At 40.2% G+C, this 26,330-nt stretch overlaps 1 protein-coding gene across 1 annotated transcript in view; it reads right to left on the minus strand.

The window, feature by feature from the left end:
* Nucleotides 1–26,330, minus strand: part of STK3 (serine/threonine kinase 3) — a 134,878-nt gene that overhangs the window by 107,547 nt on the left and 1,001 nt on the right. Inside the window, exons 2-4 of the mRNA XM_035893910.1 lie at nt 18,606–18,686; nt 15,870–15,998; nt 11,936–12,050 (exon numbers count right to left, since the gene is read on the minus strand). Coding sequence (XP_035749803.1) covers nt 11,936–12,050; nt 15,870–15,998; nt 18,606–18,686 — 325 coding nt within the window. The remainder of the gene's footprint in view (nt 1–11,935; nt 12,051–15,869; nt 15,999–18,605; nt 18,687–26,330) is intronic.

Genomic DNA, 26,330 nt, shown 5'->3' on the forward strand with positions numbered 1-26,330 from the left:
AACACAGGAACTTCCCTCTGAACATCAGGAAACACTTTTTTTACTGCAAGTGCAACCAAACACTGGAATAGGTTGCCAAGGAAGGTTGTGGAGTCCCCCTCCTTGGAGGCATTCAAAAGCAATGTGGACATGGTCCTGGGCAGCCACCTCTAGATGGCCCTGCTTGAGCAGGGTGGTTGGACCAGGTGACCTCTAGAGGTCCTTTCCAATCTCAAGCATTCTGTGATTCTCTATTAGTATCATTTACAACTAAATTATTCTGTATAGCAGGACTAGGTGCATTTATGCCAATTTGAATAAATCAGGGGTGGTTGGTTGGTTTTAGTTGATTGGTCTACACTTCAAGCTTGCATATCACCCCAAAGTAAAGGAATTCCAAAATACTTAGCTACTAAGGAACATCCAGTAAGTTAGTTGACTGTCTGAACAAAAGGTAAGTATGTGTTCCTAAGGAAGTAAATGCCTTGCTTCAGTTCTTGAAAAATAAGTGGTTGAAGTCCCTGCTGACTGGAAGCTAGCCAATGTTATTGCAATTTACAAGAAGTGCATGAGGTAAGACCTCGAAACTACGGACCTGTTAGTCTAGCTTCAGTTCCTGAAATAATTACGGAGATGGTCATAGTGGGTACTACTGAAAGGCATTTAAAGAACAATGCAATCATCAGGTACAGTCAACACGGGTTCCCAAAGGGAAGGTCCTGTATAAGTAATTTGATACCTTCTACGGTAAGGTCACCTGCCTAGTGGATGAATGGAAGGTAGCAGCTCTACGTTTTTTGCATTTTTAAGGTTTTTGGTTTTTTAAGGCTTCTGACACTGTCCCTCACAGCATCCTTCTGGACACTGTGCATTGGGTGAAGAACTGGCTGAACAGCAGGGCTCAAGGGGCTACATCTGGCTGGCAACCCAGCCACCAGCAGTGTTCCTCAGGGCTCAGTTCTAGGGCCATTTCTGTTCCGTATTTTTATCAGTGATCTGGATGCAGCTGAATACACCATTACCAAGGCTGCTGACAATACCAAACTGGAAGGTGCTGTTGACTCTCTTGAGGGACAAGAGGCCTTGCAGAGGGATCATGATAGATTGTGGTATTGGGCAATGATTAATGGCATGAGATTTAAGAAGTCCAGTGCAGATTCTGCACCTGTGACAGAGTAACACCAGGCACAAGTATAAACTGGGAAAGGAGTGGCTGGAGAGCAGACCTGCAGAAAGGGATCTGGGGGTGCTGGTTGACAGCAGGCCCAGTATGAGCCAGCAGTGCACCCTGGCAGCCCAGAGGGCAACCTGCGTCCTGGGAGGCATCACACACAGCACAACCAGCCCATCAGGAGAGGTGATCATCCCACTGTATTCAGAGATGGTGCGGCCTCACCTTGAGCACTGTGTGCAGTTCTGGGCCCCACAATTTAATAAGGGTGTGAAGGTCCTTGAATGTGTCCAGCGAAGGGCAACACAGCTGGTGCCAGGGCTTGAAGGCATGTGCTGTGAGGAGCAGCTGAGGGCTTTGGGCTTGTCTAGTTTGGAGAAAAAGAAGCTGAGGGGAGACCTCACTGATCTCTACAAGGAAGAGGGGGACGTAGGAAGGGAGATGCTGAGCTCTTCCCCCTGGGATCCAGTGCCAGGATACATGGGAATGGTTCAAAGCTGCACGAGGGGAGGTTCAGACTGGACATCAGGAAGCATTTCTTTACTGAGAGGGTGGTCAAACACTGGACCAGGCTTCCTACAGAGGTGGTTGATGCCCCAAGCCTGTCAGTATCCAAGAAGCATTTGGACAATGCCCTTAACAGGCTTTAACTTGTGGTCAGCCCTGAAGTGGTCAGGCAGTTGGACTAGATGATCATTGGAGGTCCCTTCCAACAGAAATAATCTATTCTATTTTTTTTTCCCTGCCACAGCATAGCAGTTAACCCCATCTGGATTTTACAACACATTCCATCATTCTAAACTTGTATTAAAAGGGCATATGCCTGAAGATACTGCTTAAATGCAGCAGTGGCTTAGATCTCTGTATAAGTAAGATACGAAAAAAATGTTTTGTTGGGAAATATATAAAAATATGTTGTTGTTTTTTTTTTTTTTTTTTTAAACACAAAAAACCACAAGGTACTGTTCTTCTTTACATCATATAGAGACAAGTTGGCACAAACTAACATAAGCCTGATGCAGTTTGGGGGAATAGATGAGGCAGATACACTTTTTGAGCCTACCAATTGTTGGAAGCAACAAGAGACCAAAGCAGAGGAGGGAAAAAAAAAAAAAAAAAAAAAAACACCAACACACCAGACCCAAAGCTCCTCCAATTATTTCTTTATTCACAAAATCTTACAAAACCACACATACACTCTTAAAAGCCACATCAAAATACTTCCTAATTATGTCTCCTCCCTTCTTTACTCTAAATCACAGGCTCTCCTCATAAGGATGGTTAAAATTCACTGTGTAGGTAGTGTACTGCCTTTGTCCCTGCAAGTGACTTTCAACTTACAAAGGAAACAGCTAAGTACAGAATCAGCCCATAATATGCCTTGTCATAGCACACATTTTGCCATCTACTTAATATCCAGTACTCTCTGGTTCTAACAGTAATTTAATGTTGGCATAGAAGTAATGCCATTGATAACTACCACACAGTACAATTAAAAAAACCAAAACTATTTAATATTTTAAAATTAGGAATGTGTTACAGTCAGTGTCGCTATCGTGGTCTGGATGTATGGTTCTTATACCATACTATTCCTGATCAAGCCACATGAGTATTACTTTTCCTGTTAAAACAGTTGATTTATTTTATTCTGAGCTTTTAAACATATAGCACCATTCTTCCATCAGCATAGCATGCTCTATACCTTGCACCTTAGTATAGTTTCACAGTCATTATCTTTCTGATTTTCAGTGTCAAGATCTTAATTTAAAATCCTGGGGAACGTTTATCTCATTGGTATCTTTGGCTATTTCTAATTCTGTGTGCTGTGTCCCTTTGATGGGTTGGTGCTACCTTCTAAATACAAGTCAGCCATGAAGGAGGTTCAAATCCCTTATCATCAAAACCACATGCAAGTTAATATATTAAGTGAATGTGAATGATAAAGGTGAACAACTCCACAGCCTACATAAAAACATTAACCATGAAGCCAGTCTTTAAAATGGAAATTTGGAGCAAAGCAGATCACAGCAAATTCAGGTGTTCCACATCTATTAGGAGACCAGCTAGTCCACATATCTACATCTAACTGGCTAAGGGAGACTCAAGGATGCATTTATACAGTCTATCACACACACCACCTAATCCATGCAGCTGTTGGGACAACTCATCTAAAAGTTCTCTGCTCACAGTCAATCATTCTCTTTCCTGAGGGCCCCTCTGAAGGGGTCTGGGTCAGCTGAATTGCTTTAACTGCCGAAGTTCATTCCCAGCTGCTCTTTTTACACTAACATATGCACATTAAGCCTGGTGCTTCCAGGAAGTATCAGATCACTGCATCTAAACAGCCTGATTAGGTCAAGCACACCAAGTAAAAGTCCACTCTCACGGCAAATGAAGGCACCGCGGTATAATCATTCTTCCACCAGAAGCTATGAAGCTCAAAATCACTGATCTTACAATAAACATATACCTCACCTAGTCTTCATTTATGGGAAGACAAGGCTGGACTACCAAAGAGGCTGAGATGTAGAAGAGATGAGCAAATGACCAGGGAGAAGAACAAAAGAGATGACAATTACTACTATAACCTTCCTGTTTGTAATTCCTAAGTTATACTTCAAATATTAAGGCAAAAAGCTTCACAGAGGAAAAAAAGAGTTGTTACGGTTACAGCTCTAGCCCGAAGTCAATATTATATTCTGGTTCCCACTGTCAAACTTCAGTGAGACTACACTCTCCTGAAGCTGATTTCCTTGAGCTTCACTTTCAGAGCAATTACCTTTCAGACTTCTTTTATAGCAGATGTGCATGCTCTGGGTGAAGACAGTGCTCTTCAAACAAAAAAAAAAAAAAAAAAAAAAAAAAAAAAAAAAAAAAAAACCACAGCCTGTATCTTGAGTGAGGTACCAAATCATGACATCCAAATTACTTATGATGACAAGGTTTGGTCTAAGACTTTCAGTAATTGTCTCAAACTAACAGAGATAATCCCTTCTTCCCCTGTATTATAACTAAGGGGACACCTCAATATTATGCTAATGATGGAACAAGAACTCACTACCATAGGAGAATTACCAGTTTTACTCAAGTGTAACAACTTAGGCATAGGATCATATGAAGGAAATGAGGCAGCAAATGTCATTCTTCTTACTGACACCAAGTCATACTGCATGTAAAAATCATATGAAAAATATGCTGCAATAAACATGACAATGACCATTCTCTGCACAGGTGATGATCAGCATTCGTATTTTTCCAGATTTGTGGTTTTGACTACAGAATTACAGTAACATAACTTTTGTAACGTTTGTTGAATATGATGTGCAACATACCCCACCTTCTCTTCTCTTTAAATTAGCTTTTTTATACTGCATAATTCAAGGTAGTGTTAGAAAAATCAGAATCTTCTCTCTGTAGTTTGAGAATTAATACAGCCTAGCAGCAACATAAAATTATCTAAACATATCTAGTGGCTCATATGGAAAACTACTTCAGGAAATCTCAGGCATCTCCCATGGTCACACACTCAACACTACCTAGCACTAGTAAGTATACATAGGGAGATCAAGAACTGATTAGAATATCAAAGTCAGACTCCTTAGCCTTTCTTCTTCACTACCAAGTTCCAGCTTGCTATAAGACATCTATGAAGTACTCAACTGGCTGGCCAGATGTTGAGCACAACCTTGCAAATAACACAGAACAGTGCAGAGTCTCTTCAACACAGTACTGAGTATAGATAACATGGGAAAATGGATTTTAACTAAGATTTAGTAGCAAAACAACATGCATTTGTCATGTCTACACACCGCGGTGATCAGCACCAATTTAGTCAGTTTGGTTTTTCAAAGTCCTTTTCTGAAAAAGTGCTATGAATAAGGTCAAGAACGTCAATGAAGTCCTAACCACAGGTCATTTAAAAAAAAATAAGACCATGTGCCTTTCAAACAGAAAGCAAGCACTTGAGTTGTCACTGTTTAAAAACAACTTTGCCATTATATATTTGCAAATAGATCACTTGGTTCACAAACTACACACTTATTCACACCATCCACATTGGCCCTGACAGCATCACCACAGGCGACCTTGGTGAAACTTTAGCAGCTCAAAATGACTGACTGACTTCAAACCACAGATGCAACTTCTTCCATTCTCCTAAAATCTCCCCAAATACACCATCTGAAACTTGGGGGAGGGTAGAGAGGGAAAGGAAATCTGTTGAATATGCCACTAGACAGTCTGTACAGATCTGGAAAACATGAAAATTCTATCCCCCTGTGCTGGTTTTGGCTGGGATAGAGTTAATTTTCTTCACAGTAGCTGGTATGGGGCTATGTTTTAGATTTGTGCTACAAACAGTGTTGATGATTTTCTTACTGCTGAGCTAGGCTTGCACAGAGTCAAGACCTCTTCTGTCTCTCACACCACTCCACCAGAGAGTAGGCTGGGGGTGCACAAGAAGCTGGGAGGGGACACAACCCAGAGAGCTGACCCCAACTGACCAAAGGGATATTCCACACCACATGACATCATGCCCAGCATATAAAGCTGGGGGAAGGAGGAGGAAGGAAGGAATGTCTGGAGCAATGGTGTTTGTCTTCCCAAATAACTGTTATGCATGATGGAGCCCTGCTTTCCTGGAGATGGCTGACCACCTACCTGCCTGCTGATGGGAAGTAGTGAATTTTCCCTGTTTTGCTATGCTTGCATGCATGGCTTTTGCTTTCCCTATTAAACTGTCTTTAGCTGAACCCACAAGTTTTCTCACTTTTACTCTTCTGATCCTCTCCCCCATCCCACCAGGGGGGAAGAGTGGGCAAGCGGCTGTGCAGTGCTTACTTGCTGGCTGGGGTTAAACCACAACACTCTCAACGTACTATAGCCCCTCTCAGCTTTTAGGCAGAGACCTGACTGCAGAAAGAGATCGGTAGCAAATATGAGCATTTTGAAACCCAGCAAATACTGCTTCAGTTCTAACAGTTGTATTTTGTAAGCTTTCTCCCAAGAAGCACATTTTAAAAACAGCAAGTCAGTGACTTACGTTATACTAAGCATTTTAACATTACATGGATACCAACAGTTTAAGACTGCCCACAAAATAATCTCCAACATTTTATGCACCGACCTTGGGTAATCTACACGGGAAACTAAAAAAATCGTCCAGGAAGCTAATTCTCCTTAGAACTGACCTGTAGATGTTCATAGCAGTATCTGACTAGTTAGTAACAGTACTTATTTCAACAGAAAGACGAAGGTCAGGTAAAATTTGGGGAAGATAATCCTGTCTTCAAAGCAACTCTCTTAGTATCTTGCAAATAAACACCAGACCTCAAATTATATACTATTTTAACAGCACATACAGCGATTCCTCACTGAGTGAGTGTGATCCACTAACAGAGTCCTGTAGAAAAAGGGGGAAGAGAGGACAATTAGTGTTTCACACTGCACACATACCAGAGGACACTACATGGCCAATCTTAGTTCTGAAACTTCCCAACTTCTGATTGCTTTTTTGGCAACCTTACTTGCATGTAATATATACACAGTTATTTTGGAAACAGATGAGAAACAGTGTAGCTCTAACTTGCTCTTCTTTCATGACAATTAACCAACATATAACATGCATCTCACTTCTGGCACACAAACAACAAATAGTTTTTTTCCCCGAGATGAAAACTAATTTTCTCCTATGAGCTAATTTCCAAGCAGATGGACATAGCTTTACTTCAAGATTGCAAGAAAAGTCTATGATTTTGTAGATTCCTTTAGAAAAAGGGTTGTGATGTCTGAATCTCAATGCTACTCTAATGAACTAAGGAAAAATAATTGCCAAAAATTGAGATAATGCCACCCATCTTTTATGTAATAGTCAATCACTCATTGCCATAATAAGGATTTTTTTAGACAAGCGCTGAACAATCTCTGTGCTCTGTACTAGAAGCTAGTACAGACTACCTTGGTTTGTAAGGCTAGACACAGAATACAGCAACCAGGACATTTGGGATCAACTTCTCTTCCTCAGTCTGGCTATACAGAAAAGTACTTGAAAAGTCTTGGCCTAAAGATCAACCTCTGAACAGTAACACAGCTGACTAGCCCATTGAGTCGATTCACCTCCCAAAAGGCTTAGCAACAGAACATTGTCAGCAGCATATCTAGAATGGACTTGTCCATTGCCGTTACTTCTGGCCACCAAGACCAATTAAACAAGTTAGCCAGCGCAGAAGGAATTTCAGTCTTTGTGCACCGACTGGCTGGCTACTAATCCATGTGGGCTCAACTGGGGAAGTTACACTCTGATAGATGCTACTTAAAACAGAAAACATAAGAGTTATCAGACCTTAGATAACCAATTTATAGCTGCAAATCACATGTACTTTAGTGCAGCAAAGGCCTCCAAAATTAAAAGTATTTTAACAGTGAAATTACTGAGAAACATAACTGCTTAAAACTGTAAAATAACATTCTTATGAGCAAAGTGCATTTAGCCCAGAGAAGAAACAAAGGTCTGCCCTGTACACCCACAGTTGCATATAGAGAAAGCAAAGCCAGAAGGACATTCAAACACAGCATCTAGAGCTACAGATACACTACTCAAGCTTAAACACATGAAAAAAAGTGATTAGCTAAGAAAATATGGCAGGAGACAATCAATATGTAACTGATAAATAAATTGGTATGTAAAGGAAGTCACAGTTCAGATGCAGGACCTCTGAACCCAACAGCACGCCACCTGTACGGTAGTACATTGCTACGCTTGTCACTTACAATACTGTCCCAAATAAGGCAGCTTTGTCTCATAAACCCATTGCATAGCCACTACAGGGTATGCTACAGCCAACTGAATTTGGTCCCTGAAGAGACAGGTTACTCATGACCAATGGATGAACAAGTGCACCCTAAATTATCTGTAGAGAAGCAGGGTTGTTAGTGTGTCAATACTCCCTAATACATTAATAGCAGCCAGCAGGAAGTATTGCTTCACATAGTAATTATCTCATTGTATTGCAAGCTGCCACTGAAAAAGTCAGTCTCATTCCTTCTTTTCCTTCCCTTTCCCCACTGCTCATTCCTAATGTCTCTCTTGCATCAGATCAAGCCACTGTGCTGCCATAATGAGTCCCAAATTAGCTCACAAGGGGGTGGGGAGGCCAGACTAGAGAAAGTTCCCACATCAGATCATCAAGATCTTATCCAAGATCACCCTGCAGCCACACAATTGCAGCATCTGAGGCATGGAAAAGGAAGTAACGCATCAGCCAGGTTGGAGGATAACAGTGGAACTGCCCTTTTTGGAAGCAACCCAGTTTAACTGTATAAGATACAAATACCTCCCGAATCAGTCTCTGACAAAAGCACACAAAACTAGATATACAGCTTTGTTGCCTTGGACTGATGAACACCACACCTCAGACGAGCTACTAGGCATCATATGCTTGCTTCATTGCTGCTGATCTGCCTGGCAAGCTAGAAAACTCCAGGGCAGAATTCCAGAGGTCGATTTAACTTCAACGTACTGCCTTGGGCCTCTTGGATAAGAACCTGCTCCTGTCAAGCTGAAAACCTCTCAATAGGAACAGGCTCCCAAGAGTCACTAGAAATTTCCTTAACTTTGAATTCCGCTTCCCTCATTTTGGGTCCATTAGAGCAAAGCCCAGTGTTGTGCACTTTCTAGGCAAACAACAAAACTTTTGAATAAACAGGGGAAACACAGATACAGAAAAAGACCACCAGTAAATTCGTAGTTTGAGAGATAAGCAACAAGGGCAAGTACCTAATAATGTTTCCTCCCCAAATATGAGGGGACATCCACCTTTTCCTATGACTCATTTTGATATGAGGATCCTAATGATCATTACATTAAAGTAAGGGTTCTTACTTCAACTCTCTCTCTCTTCCTCAGTTTTTTTTCCTTATATATGGAGGAAGAAATAAACTTTTCCTTGGGCCAGCCACAGTCTTCATTTGACAACTTGGGAAAATGACAGAACACATAACCCTGTGTGTCTGGGCCTATTCAATAAACATTCTGACAAATAAGAAACAGTTCCCTCCTCACTTCCAAGTGAAAACTTTTCTTTTTTTTTCTCTTGTGAAAAGTACAGTGAAACCACCTCTTGTTGCCATTAAAGTTTTTTATATATATATTTATATACACATTTATATATACATATATATATATACACATACATATATAGGCAGCCTCATTCCCATAACACAGTCACAAGCTGTCTGGGTGATCAGGTCTCTGTTCCACAAAGAACAAGAGAATTCAAACAAGTCCAAAGCCTCTCCCTGCATCTTCCAAAACTTGCAAGACATAGGCACAGCAATTGAGAAATGGAGGAGTTTGCTTTGATTTTTTTGTTATATGCACCAGAAGAGCCCCTATCCTAAGCCAAAATAAAAGTTCTATCTAGCCTGGTAGCCTGTCTGAATGTAAGTATGCGTCACTTAAGCAGTGATAGTTGTCTGCTTCACCTTCGCAGGGATCTGAAGCACATGGATTTCCTGCTCCAGCCATTAAATATTTGCATTCAGCCAGAGTCATATTTTCCTGGTCTTACTCAATTGCCTTTTAAATACAAACTCTTAGCATCCATAAGATCATCTATAACTACACAGTGGACTTCATGATCATGTGTAGAGAAAAAATTTTTGCTTCAGATCTACTAACATGAGTGATCTCTTGTTTTGTAATAAACGGTAAGATATAGCCATATCTTACTCACTCTTTTTATGCTACTGATTATTTTCAAAACTTTCCACCATGTCTCTCCCTCCGAGTACCTTTTCTCAACACAGAAGTTGAGAATCCATTTAGTATCCTAATCCATGTAGTATCTCCTTCTAGAGAAGTATTCTTTACTTCTGATCACCCTTGTCACCTTTCTCTAACTTCCATAGTTCTGTTACATCCTTGGTACTACTGTGATCTTTGGCAACCACTTTACTTGTTCAATTATTTCTAAACATTAAGCTGAAGTGCTCATGAACCTGTATATAGAGTTTGCGTCCTCCACCAAGCCAAATTTGTCTCTTCACATTTTCTTATTCTTATATTCTCAGTCAGACACTCAGTACCCCAAAGCCTTTCAAGTCTTTCCCTGTTTTTACTACTAAGAATATAACCTCTCTCATCAGTACTTCTACCCTCTTTTCCCAAAGAGGATAGCAAAGACCCATGTAGTATTCCCAAAATGGCCATTTACTCACACCCTCTTTTTTTATATTTAAACCAACTACCATGACAGAACTCCTCGTTTACTCCATTACAGGAGTATCTGTTGAAGAGCCTCTGGTGTGGAAGTCTGTCTGTAAACCTTTCAGTGCAAAGCATATCCAGACCAACTTGACACCAACCAGCATTATTTGTGTGCCCAACAACTCCTTTGTAGAACTCTACTAGGTACATGCTACATTACTTGCTTTTACAAAAGGTATGTTAACTTTACTCTCATTACATATATCCATGTATTTATTATTTCTTAGAATAGAATTTATGCTATTTAATCATATCAACTTTAACTACAAACAGCAGTAGAAGAGCTAAGTTTGTCTGATCTTTGGTATGCATTTGCTCTGCTAAATCTCTAATCTCTCTAGGTCAATATCCTAAAATAGATGTAAGAGAAACTAGAGCACCTGGTTTATTTAATATAAATACGGAGATGCACACTTTTTTAAAACAAAAAATTCTAGCATTTTCTATTGATGTATTCACAAGTTTACTCCTTATTTTTCCAATTCCTGTTTTAAATGGGCCTTTTCAAAAAGATAAAATCGGGACTAACCATTTCTTTTTGGAGCTACTAACCCCCAGATACTACATAACTGCAAGGACACCAGTTTTAAAGGTTACAGGAACTCCAGCAATCTCCCGTTGCTTTTAGCTTTTCCACAGTCATCAGTTCCACATTACTGCAGCCCTCATACAAGCCACCTTTTCCAAAGGGTCTCCCTCTATTCTGGACATCACACCACTTCCTAATAAAACTAATTCAATTTTCTGTTATGTCTTATCTTCTAAGCATGAACATTGTTTCTCTCCTTCCCTCTCTGCTCCCAGGTATGGTACAAGGAACATTTCAGGGCACGTTTACAAAATTTAAAGAGCTAGCAAGCAGAGGGTCATCTCCCAGTATTTGTTGGTAAAATGAAGCCCTTATGTTACAGCCCACTGCTGAAGACAATGGATTCAAAGGAACTAAAAATTATTTGACATCTACAACAAAACATTTTTCAGAGAAGCTGTTTCTTAAGTATAGCAAAGCCTGTTTCCTACAGGTGTGCATCCTCCTCTACATTATTGCTGTTATAAGCCCATTAAGACTCTTCCATACAACCCTCATTTTGGTTCCCTCTCACATTCCTTAACTGGCACCCCTTCCCCTGCTCATTCCTTGAGTGATGCCAATTACTTCTCATGCTCCCTAATTACCGAGTGGGAACAAGACAATTCTATGCCCATTTCCAAACCATGCATGTGTTAAGAGACCTGCTGATCAACTGTGAATTTTGCCTTGTACAAAGCAGTAATTTTCAAGAAACTTACACGACCTTCATATTTCAATACACATTTGCTTCTGCTGATAATCCCTCCACAGAGGAATGGACAAAGTCAGAGCAACTGCACAAGCGTATTTCCTGAGGAACCAAGGCACAGATACGCACCTTGATATCAGTCCAGATCTTGCCTTGTAACTCTGACTTTTAGTCTGGCTTCTAGTCTTAATTCACAGTTTAATTTTAGTAAGTGTTACACATTTTTGAAAAAAAACTTACCGTTTTATTACGAAGTCTAATTATGTCTGAAACAGAGCCAGCTCCACAATATTCCATAACAATCCATAGATCCGTGTTCTTAAAATAGCTGCCATAGTACTTGACAACATATGGACTAGATGGGGAAAAAAAAAGTTAGATAATAGATGAATTCTTAATATAGAAAAAAATCATCATTGCAAGTAGTGTTAAAAATTATGGTTTCACACACACACACACACATCTAAATAGCAAGTGTAATCAAATACATTTAAAAATTGTAATTAGTTTAACCAATGCCTTGTTAGAGTCAAGTCTGTCTCCTTAATCAAATTATACAGGCACTACTACACATATCACAAGCTGTCAGTGATCTTCAAATACAGACATTGTTTTCCCAAATATTAGTCTTCTGAAATAAAACTTAGTTTTTCCCCTTATTTAAGGCCCCTCAATTTTTAACTCTTCTCACAAAGTCACTGGATGTTTCCCTTCTTAGAAAGATTGCCTTGTTTTCTTCTTTCCTGAGCAAAAAAACATGGAAACTCACCCATGTTTTCCTGGGTTTGCAAGCATGAACTTAGCTCAAGTACAGATCTAGACTTCCATATTAAACAGAATCTAGTGTTGGTTTGAACACTACTGGATTTGCAAATGCATTTTTATATTGAAGCATCTGATGTGAGGAGATAGTATCGTCAAACAGAAAATACTGCTTAGCTACTCATCCATTTGTCACTTGACATAACGCTTCCTCGGACACACTTGCAAAAGAAAGGCAGAAACAGATGTGGTAAACATAACAAGGATCATCCTTCAGAAAAGTAATTAGATAGTGTATTTATGGAAATAAAAGGTTGGAGGTTGGGGGGTTTTTTTGCAGGAACGTAAGCAAAGGATGTTACAGTTACATTGCCATCCATCTCCCACAAAGTCAGGAAGTAAGATACTGAGATCTCAGACAATGGCTTCTAGTCAGGACACCTGCATAGTGGGATGGAACCAAACACTTTTTTTTTTTTTGGAGCAAGGAACTGCGTTTTAGGATCAGCATGTTTGTCAGCAACATTTTTGTTAGAAAACTGATGTAAGAAAGAGAAGACCTATGGTTGCCTCCTAGAACACGGTGCTATCTTATAAAGATACGTCAAAACTATCAGCAAACTACTTCATTAAAGAGCAACTGTTAGTACTATAGGAACTTGCCTTTACAGAAGGCAAGGTGGGTCAATTGCCTCTTAGCTAGTCAAAATGTCTACCATTTAAAAGTATGACACACTAATCTTGCCCCTTATAAATTCCTGAAGTGAGGAAGGTCACTATTACTTCTGAAGAAAACCCATTGATTTGCCCAACTATCTTTTGCCAGATTTACACTATGCTATCATTCCCAGCAAATAGCGTATTATTACAAATCAGGACAAGACGATCTTTTGAAAACATCAAGTGCTGTACAATCTCAAAACACCATTCATGTTTGCTTAAAGCCACATCCCAGTTAACTACATGGGCCAGCCTTTTCCATATCAACTGCTTGTCTTAGAATCTACATTTTTTTGCCTCCTTAGAAGAGCTTCAGCACATACAGTGTAGCTAGTTCTAGAAACGGGCACGGAGAAGAAAGAAAGGGTAAAATGTTAAGGTTTAATCATCTTTTATTTGAGATGCTGCAACAACTCAGCGATTTTCCATAATATCTGTGGAATCATCACATGTGAAAATAAAGTACTAAAAAGTGCATCATCGCTGCCATCAGTACTGCACAGCACTGAATTTGCAGAAAGACACACGACACATACACAAGCACATGGTACAGAGCTGCAGCCCAACCCTTCTTTTCAACCCTTAAAAAAAAAAGTTATACAATAGCACATGTCCAGTAGATACTAAATGCAACATGTTGTTCAAAGAAAAGCAGGAAACAAAGAACAAGGGCAGAAAAAAGGGGGCAGGACAGGGGACACAGGAGTAAGATGCTGAGTAGGCCCACCTAGGAGAAGAATGAAAATGTCACAAGCAGCATAGTAAAAGTGAAAAATTTAGAAGATTCAAGTGTCACCACTTCTTTTCTCTATCAGTACATTTCACAGACATTTGTTTTATCTATTTCAATCCTGGTCTAGTACTAACAGATACACACACCCTACAGTCTACACCACTGCTTCCACTCAGCTCACATGGCTCAAGTCTACGCAGAGACTAAGGGCTGCTATCCTATCACTGACCCCACAGAAGAACTCTTTCTGAGGATTTGTAAGGTGCTATTTTCCAGCTTATATCAATATATTCCCTTATGTAAGGGGAAAGAAATGAAGCAGGGGAGATAAAAAGAATTAAGAGCACAGCAACAAGAAGAATCAAAGTAAACATATTTTAACTCCTCTTCCAGTGCAGAGGAAGAGCTAAGGACTTACTCTGGGGATCAAATCTAGTTCCACAGTTAAGCAGGCAAACAAGATTGCTGCTTCCTTTTTAATCTGTACCTGTTACAAAACTCCAGCTGGCCAGACAGACAAAATAGACTCACAGGGTTGAAAAGGATTAGGGAGAGCCCCAAAAAAACCTCAAGGGTCCCAAATCCTTTTAGCATCACCTGAAATAACCTTATTGCACATCTTCGTGGAATGTGGGAAAAAACATAAATCATTCCTTTTCCTCCTATTCCCCTGCCTACATATTTAACAAACTTCTTGCATTCAGAGCAGTCATTGCCAGAAGGGAAGGGACTACAAGGTCCAGTGTGTTCATAGGTCACAAATACTCAGATCGGGGCTTGCAGGCAGAGGGTCTAAAGAAGTTTGAAGAACAGTTGCATTCTCATGTGCTAGATGCAAAGTACTCCGAGGTCTCTATCTCTACGGTTAAGGAAAAATATTTGAACCTTCTCTCCTCCTTCATGACCCCATAGACAAGATGCTGTGGAGCAGTATGATCAAGCTCCATGTAATACCTGAGCAAAACATTCAGCAATAAATGTGAATGAATTCAGACTGCATTAAAAGGATTATCTTTAAATCTGGGATGAGTACTGCTCATTGCCAAACAAGAGCAAATTTTTCATTTACAGACAGAACTTCAACACTGACATGCCACAAAATCACAAACATAACTCAGAAATAACAGACCACTTGCTATAATACAATTCACCAAGTTAATGACTAAAGCAATCAACAGCTTAAAGAAAGTTTCACCTAACTAGAGCGCAAAGCTTTCCTGTTTGCACTTCAAGTCACAAACAACAGACTGTTGTACCACTGATCAGATATGAATAAGGACTCACCCTAGCAAATCTGACTTTGAAGTTACAGCCAAAATCCTAAAATATTATCCCCCAAAAATATACAAATTAAAAAATTGATAACTCTATAGAAGAGAGGAAATGCAAAGTAACTTCTGCATCCTTGCAGGCACTTGAGGCTTCCATTCCTACAACACTAGCAATCATAGTATATAGTTTGTGAACAAACATAAGGTAACAGTCCTTCTTCAGAACTATTATAAAACTGTTCACTTTTTAAAAGGTCTGTTCCTGCATGAAAAAAGCAAATGATAAAATACTATTTTGGAAGCTGCTAGCCATTAATCCCGTGCTAGAAACATCTTTCTTGATCTTCTGAAATAGGTAACCCTGAATTCACAAGGCCAAAGACATTTACAGGAAATATTAATCCTCAGGCTTGCCAGTGCAAGTAAAATGAAGTAAGCATGGAGAATTCTAATCAGAGGGAAGTACTTATTCTTTCAACAGTTTCTGTTATGTACACTATTTGTACTTCCTTCAATCCAAGCTAAAGATAGTAGGGGGTCCACAAAGTGGTTCCTGCAAGTAAATTCTCCAACACAGAATGCTTTAGTTTTCCACGTAAAAAAAGGTTTGCAGCTGCATATTTCAGCTATATTCACAAATACATTTTCACATAGACTTCTAGAAAGGCAGCAGAACTGTCATACCTACCTGTCACATTGTTGCATTATAGAGATTTCTTTAATTATTTCTTGAAGATCTGACTCCACGGGCACTTGTTTAATTGCTACAACTTGTCCAGACTCTTTGTGTATTGCTTTAAACACACTACCATAAGACCTAAAAGTAAAAGAGGGAAATTTTTTTTTAAACAAGATAAACTGCTTTTCACTTCCATAATGCAGAAACTTTAAAAAGTCACAGAAGCCATATATATGTTCATGCAAAAGGTTGAGGGCTTTTTCAGGCTCCAAAAAGTTCAGTTCTATCGGGACTTCAGGAAAGACGTGCCTCTAAAGAACGAATCTTTGTCCAGATGTAGTGTATCTAACTCCATTACAGGTGCGAGCACCTTTGCTGCCTCAGTAAACAAGGGACATCAAAAATGCATAAATATATTTCAAAGAATCATAGAATAGCTTGCTTTGGAAGGAACCTTAAAGATCATCTAGTTCCAAACCCCCTACCATGGGCAGGGACCCCTTCCACTAGACCAGGTTGCTCAAAGCCCCATCCAACCTGGCCTTGAATGCTTCCAGGAATGGGGCACCCACAACTTCTCTGGGCAACCTGTTCCACTGCCTCACCACCCTCATAAGGAAGAGTTTCTTCCTTACATCTAATCTAAATCTACCCTCTTTCACTTTAAAGCCAGCACCCCTTGGCCTATCACCACAGACCATTGTAAAAAAAAAAATCCTTCTCCAGCTTTCCTGTAGGCTCCCTTCAGGTACTGGAAGGCTGCTATAAGGTCTCCCTGGAGCCTTCTCTTCTCCAGGCCAAACAAACCCAACTCTCTCAGCTCGTCTTCATAGGAGAGGTGCTCCATTCCACTGATCATCTTCATGGCCCTCCTCCGGACTCCAAATGGTCCACATCCTTCTTACTTTGGGGGCCCCAGAGCTGGATGCAATACTCCAGGTGGGGTCTTATGAGAGCAGAGTAGAAGAGCAGAATCGCCCCCCTCAACCTGCTGGCCACGCTTCTTTTGATGCAGCCTAGAATACAGTTGGCCTTCTGGGCTGCAAGCACACATTGCTGGGTCATGTTGAGCTTCCCATCAACCAACACCCCCAAGTCCTTCACCTCAGGGCTGCTCTCAATCCATTCCCCACCTAGCCTGTATTTGTGCTTGGGATTGCCCTGACCCATCTGCAGGTCCTTGTACTTGGCCTTGTTGAACTTCACAATGTTCACATGGACACACCTCTCAAGGCTGTCAAGGTGCCTCTGGATGGCATCCCTTCCCTCCAGCGCATCAACCGCACCACACAGCTTGGTGTCGTCAGCAAACTCACTGAGGGTCCACTCAATCACACTGTCCATGTTGCCAACAAAGACGCTAAACAGCACTGGTCCCAATACTGACCCCTGAGGAACTCCACTTGTCACCGGTCCCCACTTGGACATTGAGCTGTTGAACGCAACTCTTCGAGTGTGACCATCCAGCCAATTCCTTATCCATCGAGTGGTCCATCCGTCAAATCCATGTCTCTCCAATTTAGGGACAAGGATGTCACGCAGGACAGCGTCAAATGCTTTGCACAAGTCCAGGTAGATGACATCAGTTGCTCTTCCCTTATCCACCAATGCTGTAACCCCATCATAGAAGGCCACCAAATTTGTCAGATAAAATTTGCCCTTAGTGAAGCCATGGTGTCTGTCACCAATCACCTCCTTATTTTTCATGTGCCTTAGCATAGTTTCCAGGAGGATCTACTTCATGATCTTACTGGGCACAGAGGTGAGACTGACTGGTCTGTAGTTCCCCGGGTCTTTCTTTTTCCTCTTTTTAAAAATGGGGATTATGTTTCCCCTTTTCCAGTCAGTGGGAACTTCACTGGACTGACAAGACTTCTCAAATATGATGGATAGTGGCTTAATAACTTCATCCGCCAGTTCCCTCAGGACCTGCAGATGCATCTCATCAGGACCATGGATCTGTGAACCTTCAGGTTCCTTAGGTCGTCTCGACCCTGATCTTCTACAGTGGGCAATTCTTCATTCTCCCAGTCCCTGCCTTTGCCTTCTATGACTTGGGCAGTGTGGTCTGAGCACTTGCCGGTGAAGACTGAGGCAAGAAAGTCATTGAATACCTCAGCCTTCCCCATATCCTGGGTAACCAGGTCTCCTGTTGCCTTCCAGAGAGGGCCCCCGCACCTTCCTTAGTCTTCCTTTTATCACAGATGTAGTTATAGAAGCTTTTCATGTTGCCCTTGATGTCCCTCACCAGATTTCATTCTGTCAGAGCTTTAGTTTTCCTAACCTGTTCCCTGGCTGCTCAGATAATTTCTCTGTATGCTTCACATTCCTGTATTCCTCTCCTTACTTCCACCCTCCACAGACCACATTTTTGTGTTGAGTTTGTCCAGGAGCTCCTTGTTCACCCATGCAGGCCTCCTGGCATTTTTGCCTGACTTCTGCTTTGTTGAGATGCATTGCTCCTGAGCTTGGAAGAGGTGATCCTTGAATATTAACTAGCTTTCTTGGGCCCCTCTTCCCTCCAGGGCCTTATCCCATGGTACTCTACCAAGCAGATCCCTGAAGAGGCCAGAAAGGGAAGCGTGGAAGTCTACCGATGCATGCACTTGCTTTATTATTAAAACTTGTCTAGAGAAGCATTCCTTAGGACATTTACAGTCACTCTCTCTGTAACTTAATATCCCAACACATGCTTTATATACTGTTTCCCTCTGATCCCATCCCCTCATAAATAGCTGCACTCACCCTTCACCAAGTTTCTCCAGAACATCAAAGACTTCTTCAGGCTGCTTGGTTAAACTATCTTCACTTAGTTTTTTCAGTTTGCTAAAAGAAAGACAAAAGTTATTTGTTTGGTTGGGGGGCAAATACACAGAACTCAAGCAAATTTTCATACAAGTGAGCAGACAGAAAAAAAGATTATAAAGAAAAATATATTCCAATGAAAATAAAATGCACAATTAAAGAGCAGTAATAAAATTTTAATCAGCCACCATGCAAAATTAAGGAAGTTATGACAATTTTTGTCATTATCACTTTCCCACTAATGTTTGCTTAATTCAAAGCAACATGGGACTGTCCAAACCACTTCCTTTGCTAAAGTGGAAACAGCCAAAGAATACAGTAAAGCTCACCTTTCATCAAAAAGTAGCCAGCACACAAATACCTGCTCATTACTGCCATGTTGTTATCTAAGAAAGTATAAACCAATCCCACTTGAAGTACCCACTTTCTAAACTATACCACTCGTAAGCCAGTGAATTACATCAAGTCAAAAGCAGAATCCAGTCAAGATGGCTCTGCAAGTATATGGTAGCACTTCACCTTCACAGGTGGTAGCAGAACACTGAACTTCCAAGAGAGTTGAGTGCTCTCACCTGAGAGTTGTTGGGGCAGCCCCTTTTGCATCTTTGTGAATGTACATACAGACAGGTACAACAAAATCTCTAATTATATAACAACACCTTATTTTGCCCTCCAGTTCTCTCACAGAGTCTCAAATCACTCAGTATCACCCTATGATTTCTCCCAGCACCTTCAATGCACTCTTCCCACTACGCTTTGTCCTTTACAAGCAGTCCTAGACTTTCCCCAGTCTCTAGCATTCCCATCTATCCACCCCCCCCAGACTCCTGGAAGATCTCGGAACACAACTTGGCTGCAACCTTGCAATGGAGCTGACGCTGAATATAGCGCAGGAAAATATAACCACACACACACACATTGCAGTGAGGCCAGGTGGCTGCAACATGTAAATCCTTCAGCCTAAAAGTTATAGGGAATCTTGCTGCAAGATCAAAATAACAAGTTAACTCTACATGATAGCCAAGGGTACTATTAAAGTAGAAGATGAGCTGAAGAATAGCTGGTGCTGTAGTGTCAGATTTAGACGATGTATTCCATATGCAGGAGGAGGAGGAAAAAGGAAATAAAAAAAATTCTGAAGCACAGCAGATCATTGAGAACTTATGGAAAATATGTTATCCTGTGACACTTCCCTGGAAATGAATACAAAATAAGGGAAGGGAGAAGGACATGGACAGAAAAGATTGTCAAATCTAACACTGGAAGAACAGTGTTCAAAAGAAACTCTTCCATATCAAGAGATGCAATTCTGTGATATAGAGAACTAATAAAAATTAAAGTGAAATGATTGATGAAGAAATTTGTGAGTCAGAAGAGACTTGTTACTGCCAACCATCTAAGTAAAGACAAAAATTGAAAGTAATTGTATAACCACACAGGTCACATGGATTGGTGTTAAACAAGGAAAGCAAAGGGAGAGGGGGCACAAGGGTGTACACTTTCATATATCAAAGAACTGTTTCACACATGTAGCAATTATATGAATACAAGAAGCATCCACAATCAGTAAGGAAAGGTGCATGAACTGCTGTGAAGACCATGCAGTTTGCTAAAGCAAACAGGCAGGAAGCTGGAAAGTACATGTGTTTAAGGGAGAAAAATCTCCACAGCAAAGGAAAGGCACAGCTCATGAACATAAAGAAAAACAGCAGAAAACTCAAGTGAAAGCAGCTAAATTAAGTCTGCAGAAGTGGAGTACAAATCAAACATAGGAACACATAACAACTACTTTCTTTTTCACCCTCTCTCTGCTTGTTAAGAGACTAGAAAGCAGAAAGATGGAACTTTGCAGGGAAGCATGCATTTCATTACTGAACACATGTAAGTTGAGACAAATAAGAGGGAAAAAAAAGATTTTGCAGGTAGGTATTAAATAAAGAAATCATTCATTTTGCTTCTTTTGTTTAAAATTCTTTTCTCCCCTCCAATCAGGTTATCTGAAGCCTTAAAGGCAGCATTCACTGAGTAATTACCGCAGTCATCCTCTGCTTGCCACCACCAAAAAGCATGCACAGTATGCTTACGATACCAGCAGAGCCTCAAAAAGTGAGCATGGCCATTAGCTGAGTCTCTCACTTGATCAAAGAGCTGCGTAACAGAAGACGTACTCAACAGAGGAGGGACTGAACTTTTTAGTAACTGAAAGAAAAGGGAAAACATACAGTAACCTCAAACAAAGGTGTTTAAGAGGAGAACATTTCCATCTGCTCATCAAAAGAGCAATGCCTGCTAAAATGAGAAGGAAAAAAAAATCCATACCAAAAGGGTTTCAGCAGCACCATTACTGTCAAGGCATTGGGAGTGCTTGAGAAGAGCTAGGGAAACAATCATGAACAGCCGTAAACTGATCAAAACCAATGTCACTGTCAAATAACAGATATCTTGGAGTACTTAAGAGGCAACCTGGAGGCCAAAGAAACAAGCATTCTGCAGTTTTAAAACTATAAGACAGCTAAATACTAAACCTATTTAGAGGAAGAAAGATACATGAACTTCAGGAATTTCATCTCCAAATACACTGCTCAAAGTACTTCACAATCCTTCACATATTGTAAGAGTACAGATGCTAGGTCCAGTGTTCAAGTGACAGTATGAACACCACAGTTCTTTGAACCATAGAAAGATCCTAATGACTCAGACTATTTCATTATTTCTGTTTCTAGAAGTTTAATAGAAATCCCAGCTCTTCAAATACAGAACAGCATGTGATATACCCTGAAAGGGTTGCAATAAAGAAACCATTTATGAAAACTTCACGAGAAGCAAGGAGGAGGAAGATGACTGTTGTAACTGGCTGTAAAGCACTAAGTAGAACACAAGACGACTAGAAATATTGTCTTATTATATTGGTTAAAAACAAGCAACTAAAACTTGGGACACAGAAACACATCCAAGACTTCAGAATCAGCAGTTGTTTGTGTGTATGTGTTCTACCATCCACCCTTTGAAAATATGCAAGGTAACACATATAGAGCCAAACATTTCAGAAGGATCACTGCTTTTTTAAAAAGCATTAAAGTGTTCTACAGGGGAAGTGACTACTATGAGCACCCAGCAAAATACCTATCTGCTAAGGTATAGCTAGAAATAGGAGGGGGTGGCAGGGAGGCAGAACTGAAGAGACAAAGGGCTCAAGAACAACCAGAAAGAAGGTGTCTCATTCCTCTCCCTCACGGGACCTCTTCTTTCATAGCACAACCTTTGAAACTGAACAAGTAAATTCAGGCACAGGATACAATATATATCTCTCTATATATATCTGTGAGAAAGTCTAAAGGAGGTGTGTAGAAGACAAGTGTAACACCTGGGCAGAAAGTCATTCTGCTTTTGTTTGCTCTAGAAAAATTATCAGGTAGTGACTATGGGCTATTTCAGAAGTTTTCCAGGAGAGCTGCTCCTGATAGCAGGAGGACTAACTCAACTACAAGTCTGGGGCAAAAAGAATTGTCAAAAGGATTTTCTTGTTCCAAGCAGGTTTGACTTTCTGCATAACACCTAGTCTCTTAAACAAGAAAAACACATCCTAGCAAAGAATTTTAATTTTGTAAGTCCAGTTGATGTGAGAAAACATTCATACTTGGCATAACCAGAATCTTATGCGTCATGGAGTACATCAGCAAGACTCCACATAACTAAATGCAGAAAAAACTAGAAATGGCAAGAGGCACCCAAGACTACCAATCGCAGCATAAAGATCAGAAAAATCTGAATTGGGACATGAAAGAGCAAGAGATATGCTCCCGCCCAACATGAAAAAACAAAGTATGACTTTAGTGTCATATGGTCATAACATGCAGACTTTACAAAATAAATTGGTGATGTACTACAGAGTTAGGCATTAAAAAAAAAAAAAAACAAAAAAACACCAAACTTGAAAACTAACAAAAAAATTAAAGCAGAACTAAAGAATAGAACCCCATCAATTACTGTCATGAGTTACGGAAAACTGGACAGCTGCTCCATGAAACATGAATATATGCGGTTTACTTTGCAGAAGAACTAGCACATTGAAGCATTTAAGAATAATGGCTGGGATCAATTATACCGATATATTAAAAGAGAAGCTAGTAAGAGAAATCACTGCAGTCATCAGAAATAGAGGTGGCATATGAAAGCCTTGGGACATTTACACTGCTTTACACCATTCACACAAGTAAAAGCCAGTTTAAGACAGTTTACATTGTTGTATCATGTACTTTCATTTAGTTTTCTACCAATAAAACCCAAGCAAATTTACACTTTTGTCCCATCGTTTTCAGGCAGAACTTGACAATTGTCACCCATATGACCTTACATGCCCACTGACACAAAAATTAAAACCAGCATACTTTTCACAGACAGTTCATATTTTAAAAACAAGTTTTTCCTTTCCCACAAAACTTAAATTTCAGTGAAAATTTAACTGCCCAAGTTTAAAGAAAGGCCTGGAAAAACATTAATTAACAAGCTCCATACTTGTTAAAAGGCCTTTTATTTCACAGCAGCATGCAGATGGGCAAGATTTAAAACTATGTATTTGACAGAAATGTGTCTCTAGCTACTTTCCTTCTCACTTGTATGCAATCTATCTTCTCCTCATACCCAAGTATGCCAAAATATACATAAAAATGCAACAATAACAACAGGGGAAAATTACAAGACTCAGAGGCAAATTTTGTCACTGGCTATTTCAAGGGTGAATGTCCTTTTCTGTGAGGGAAAGAAGTATAAAGTACATCTGAGATACAGTTAGAAATTCAGATGAAAGAAAATAGTGTGTCAACTACTGTACAAATTGTCCAGTATAAAATTAGAACACCTACTCTAAATTATTTTTTAAAGTAAACAAAATCATTCTGAAGAGGACTCCTCCTTAGAAGTCTTTTGTTACTGTTGCAGTATGTTGGTCAAGCAAGAAAAGCTAGGGATTTTGACAGCATCCCCACTCAGAAGATGTAGTGGCCTAGCCTGTCACTTGGGCATCATCACTGCTACTTTCTGAAGGGCTGTTTTAAAGATTTACACAACACAAAACCACACTGTGTGTTTGTTTACAGGCAAATAAAAGTGCCATACTATACCTGTGAGAGAACACTAGGATTCTACGACACCCATGCAGCTTTTAAGTGTTCATGTGAAATCCTTGCTACCTCTAGATGAATGTCTTGCACTACAGATATCTTGGCATCAGATCCCTGTAGGTAACTGCTCCTGCGGGCAGCCAGAACCAAACTAAAGAAGCCTAGTGCTCACATCTATTCCACCAAGTAGACATGGCGTGTCCATCCCAAGCCACTACTGCATCCAAGGCAGGCATCAGAAAGATTCAGCCCACAAAAAATAATCTATATGCCTTCTAGACTTGCAAAAAAAAAAAAAAAAAAAAAAAAAAAAAAGGGTGGGGTGGGGTGCGGTGGCCTAGCAGAATAGTTGGGAATGCCAAACAATCAGAAAACTGCAAAAAACAATGGATAGAGAATATATGTGCACTTTTATGAAAAACTTTGCTGAAATCTCATGAAAATGTGAGTTAATTTCTTATGAAAAACTGAGTTCAAATCTTCCTTCCCACTAAAGAAACAAATCTATTAAGTTCTCATCACAGTCAAATTTCCAGAAATAAGCTTCAAAAAACACAAAAATGTGCCAGAGTTTAGAAGTTCTCTCACTTGCTTTCTAATTCTTCCTGAGTTAATCTAATGATTTGAACAGCTCCTCTCTTTCAATTAGGCCAGACACACACCTGCAGCTTGGTAATAAAGTTAGAGCAAATCCCAGATCTTCAACAACAAAAAAAACAAAACAAAAAAAAAAAACCACACACACACACACAAAACCTTGTAGGTTATGCTAACTTAAAGTTTTATTTTCAATCCTTTGATACCACCAGATCCCAAGCTTTGCAGTGGTGATGGTAATGCTGATTACTCCTCAGCCAGTTGGGAATGCCAAACAATCAGAAAACTGCAAAAAACAATGGATAGAGAATATATGTGCACTTTTATGAAAAACTTTGCTGAAATCTCATGAAAATGTGAGTTAATTTCTTATGAAAAACTGAGTTCAAATCTTCCTTCCCACTAAAGAAACAAATCTATTAAGTTCTCATCACAGTCAAATTTCCAGAAATAAGCTTCAAAAAACACAAAAATGTGCCAGAGTTTAGAAGTTCTCTCACTTGCTTTCTAATTCTTCCTGAGTTAATCTAATGATTTGAACAGCTCCTCTCTTTCAATTAGGCCAGACACACACCTGCAGCTTGGTAATAAAGTTAGAGCAAATCCCAGATCTTCAACAACAAAAAAAACAAAACAAAAAAAAAACCCACACACACACACACAAAACCTTGTAGGTTATGCTAACTTAAAGTTTTATTTTCAATCCTTTGATACCACCAGATCCCAAGCTTTGCAGTGGTGATGGTAATGCTGATTACTCCTCAGCCATTCCCATTTCTTCTCCTAAACCCTTGCTGGTGCCTCTCTTACTTCCTTTATTTGAGACCTGCAGCACTGTCAGCCTGAAACTACAGTGTAGGCCTGTCCCTTCTCCCCCCCCGCCTGCTAAAGACACTCTACATAACAACCAAGAACCAATTCTTGGCTGAAGTCTTCAGTAGTAGATACTGCTACTTGATGTATTATTGGAGGGAAAAACAGTAGAAGTTCAAGACTGCATTCTTCTCAAGTCCTGTCATCCAGCAGGAAGCTGTTTTAAATAATGTTAAGGGTTTTAAATGTAGAATGTAAATGTTTATAAGTAGAATGTAAAAATTGATTTATTGTCTTCTACCACCGATTTACATTGTGTAATGCCTAGATTTTTCATTAAATTAACTGGAAGTGAGAGTAAAATACTTGGAGCTCCAAGGCAGTAAGTATACATGTAAACTGTATAACTACACTCTGTACACCACACAGCTACATTCTACATAGTATATAACTACATCCAAGAAAGTACTGTTCCAGTTTAAACATACAATTAAGTTTAATACAACTAAAGCAAAAATATTTTGTGCACTAAGACAACAGTTGTCACATTTAAAGCAAAAGCTCACACTTTCACATCAGTACACATGTACACAAGAATCAAGTCAAATGATAAATGCTAAAGAAAAACCCCATAATAACTAATATGGCCAGATACCCTGTATATTTCAGACAATACATATGCTGTGGGAATACTCTTGATTTTTGCATCTTCCCACTCCCTGATTTGCAATTGCAACTATGCAACACCCACCCCCTCAAGCATCTCTCCACCAGCAGGACACAAGGGCGCTTTCTAACGTGGAAAGATAAGAACTACTTGTGTCGGTTTCTTTCCACAGACCTGAACTATAAAGTGCACAGACACCCACCCCCCCACCCCCAGGCCACAAAGGACACTTCTCGGCGATGAAGCTTCCCTTATTCACATTAAAGTCTTCCTCTTCTTACTCAGCCAGCCCCGAAGGGTTTGCCTCCACCTGGACGTTTACCCAGGACGGTTATTTTGGGGAGCCCCACTACAGAAGACCTTCATCAACGCAACACAACCGCTCTGGCCACCAGGGAGGTCTCAGCCCCCGCCAGCCCTCACAGAGCGCGGGACCGGAGCCTCCCGAGGGCGGCGGGGGGCCGAGGG

This window comes from Egretta garzetta, unplaced genomic scaffold (genome assembly GCF_000687185.1).
Source record: "Egretta garzetta isolate BGI_Z169 unplaced genomic scaffold, ASM68718v1 scaffold154, whole genome shotgun sequence".
In the NCBI taxonomy this organism is placed as follows: Eukaryota; Metazoa; Chordata; class Aves; order Pelecaniformes; family Ardeidae; genus Egretta; species Egretta garzetta.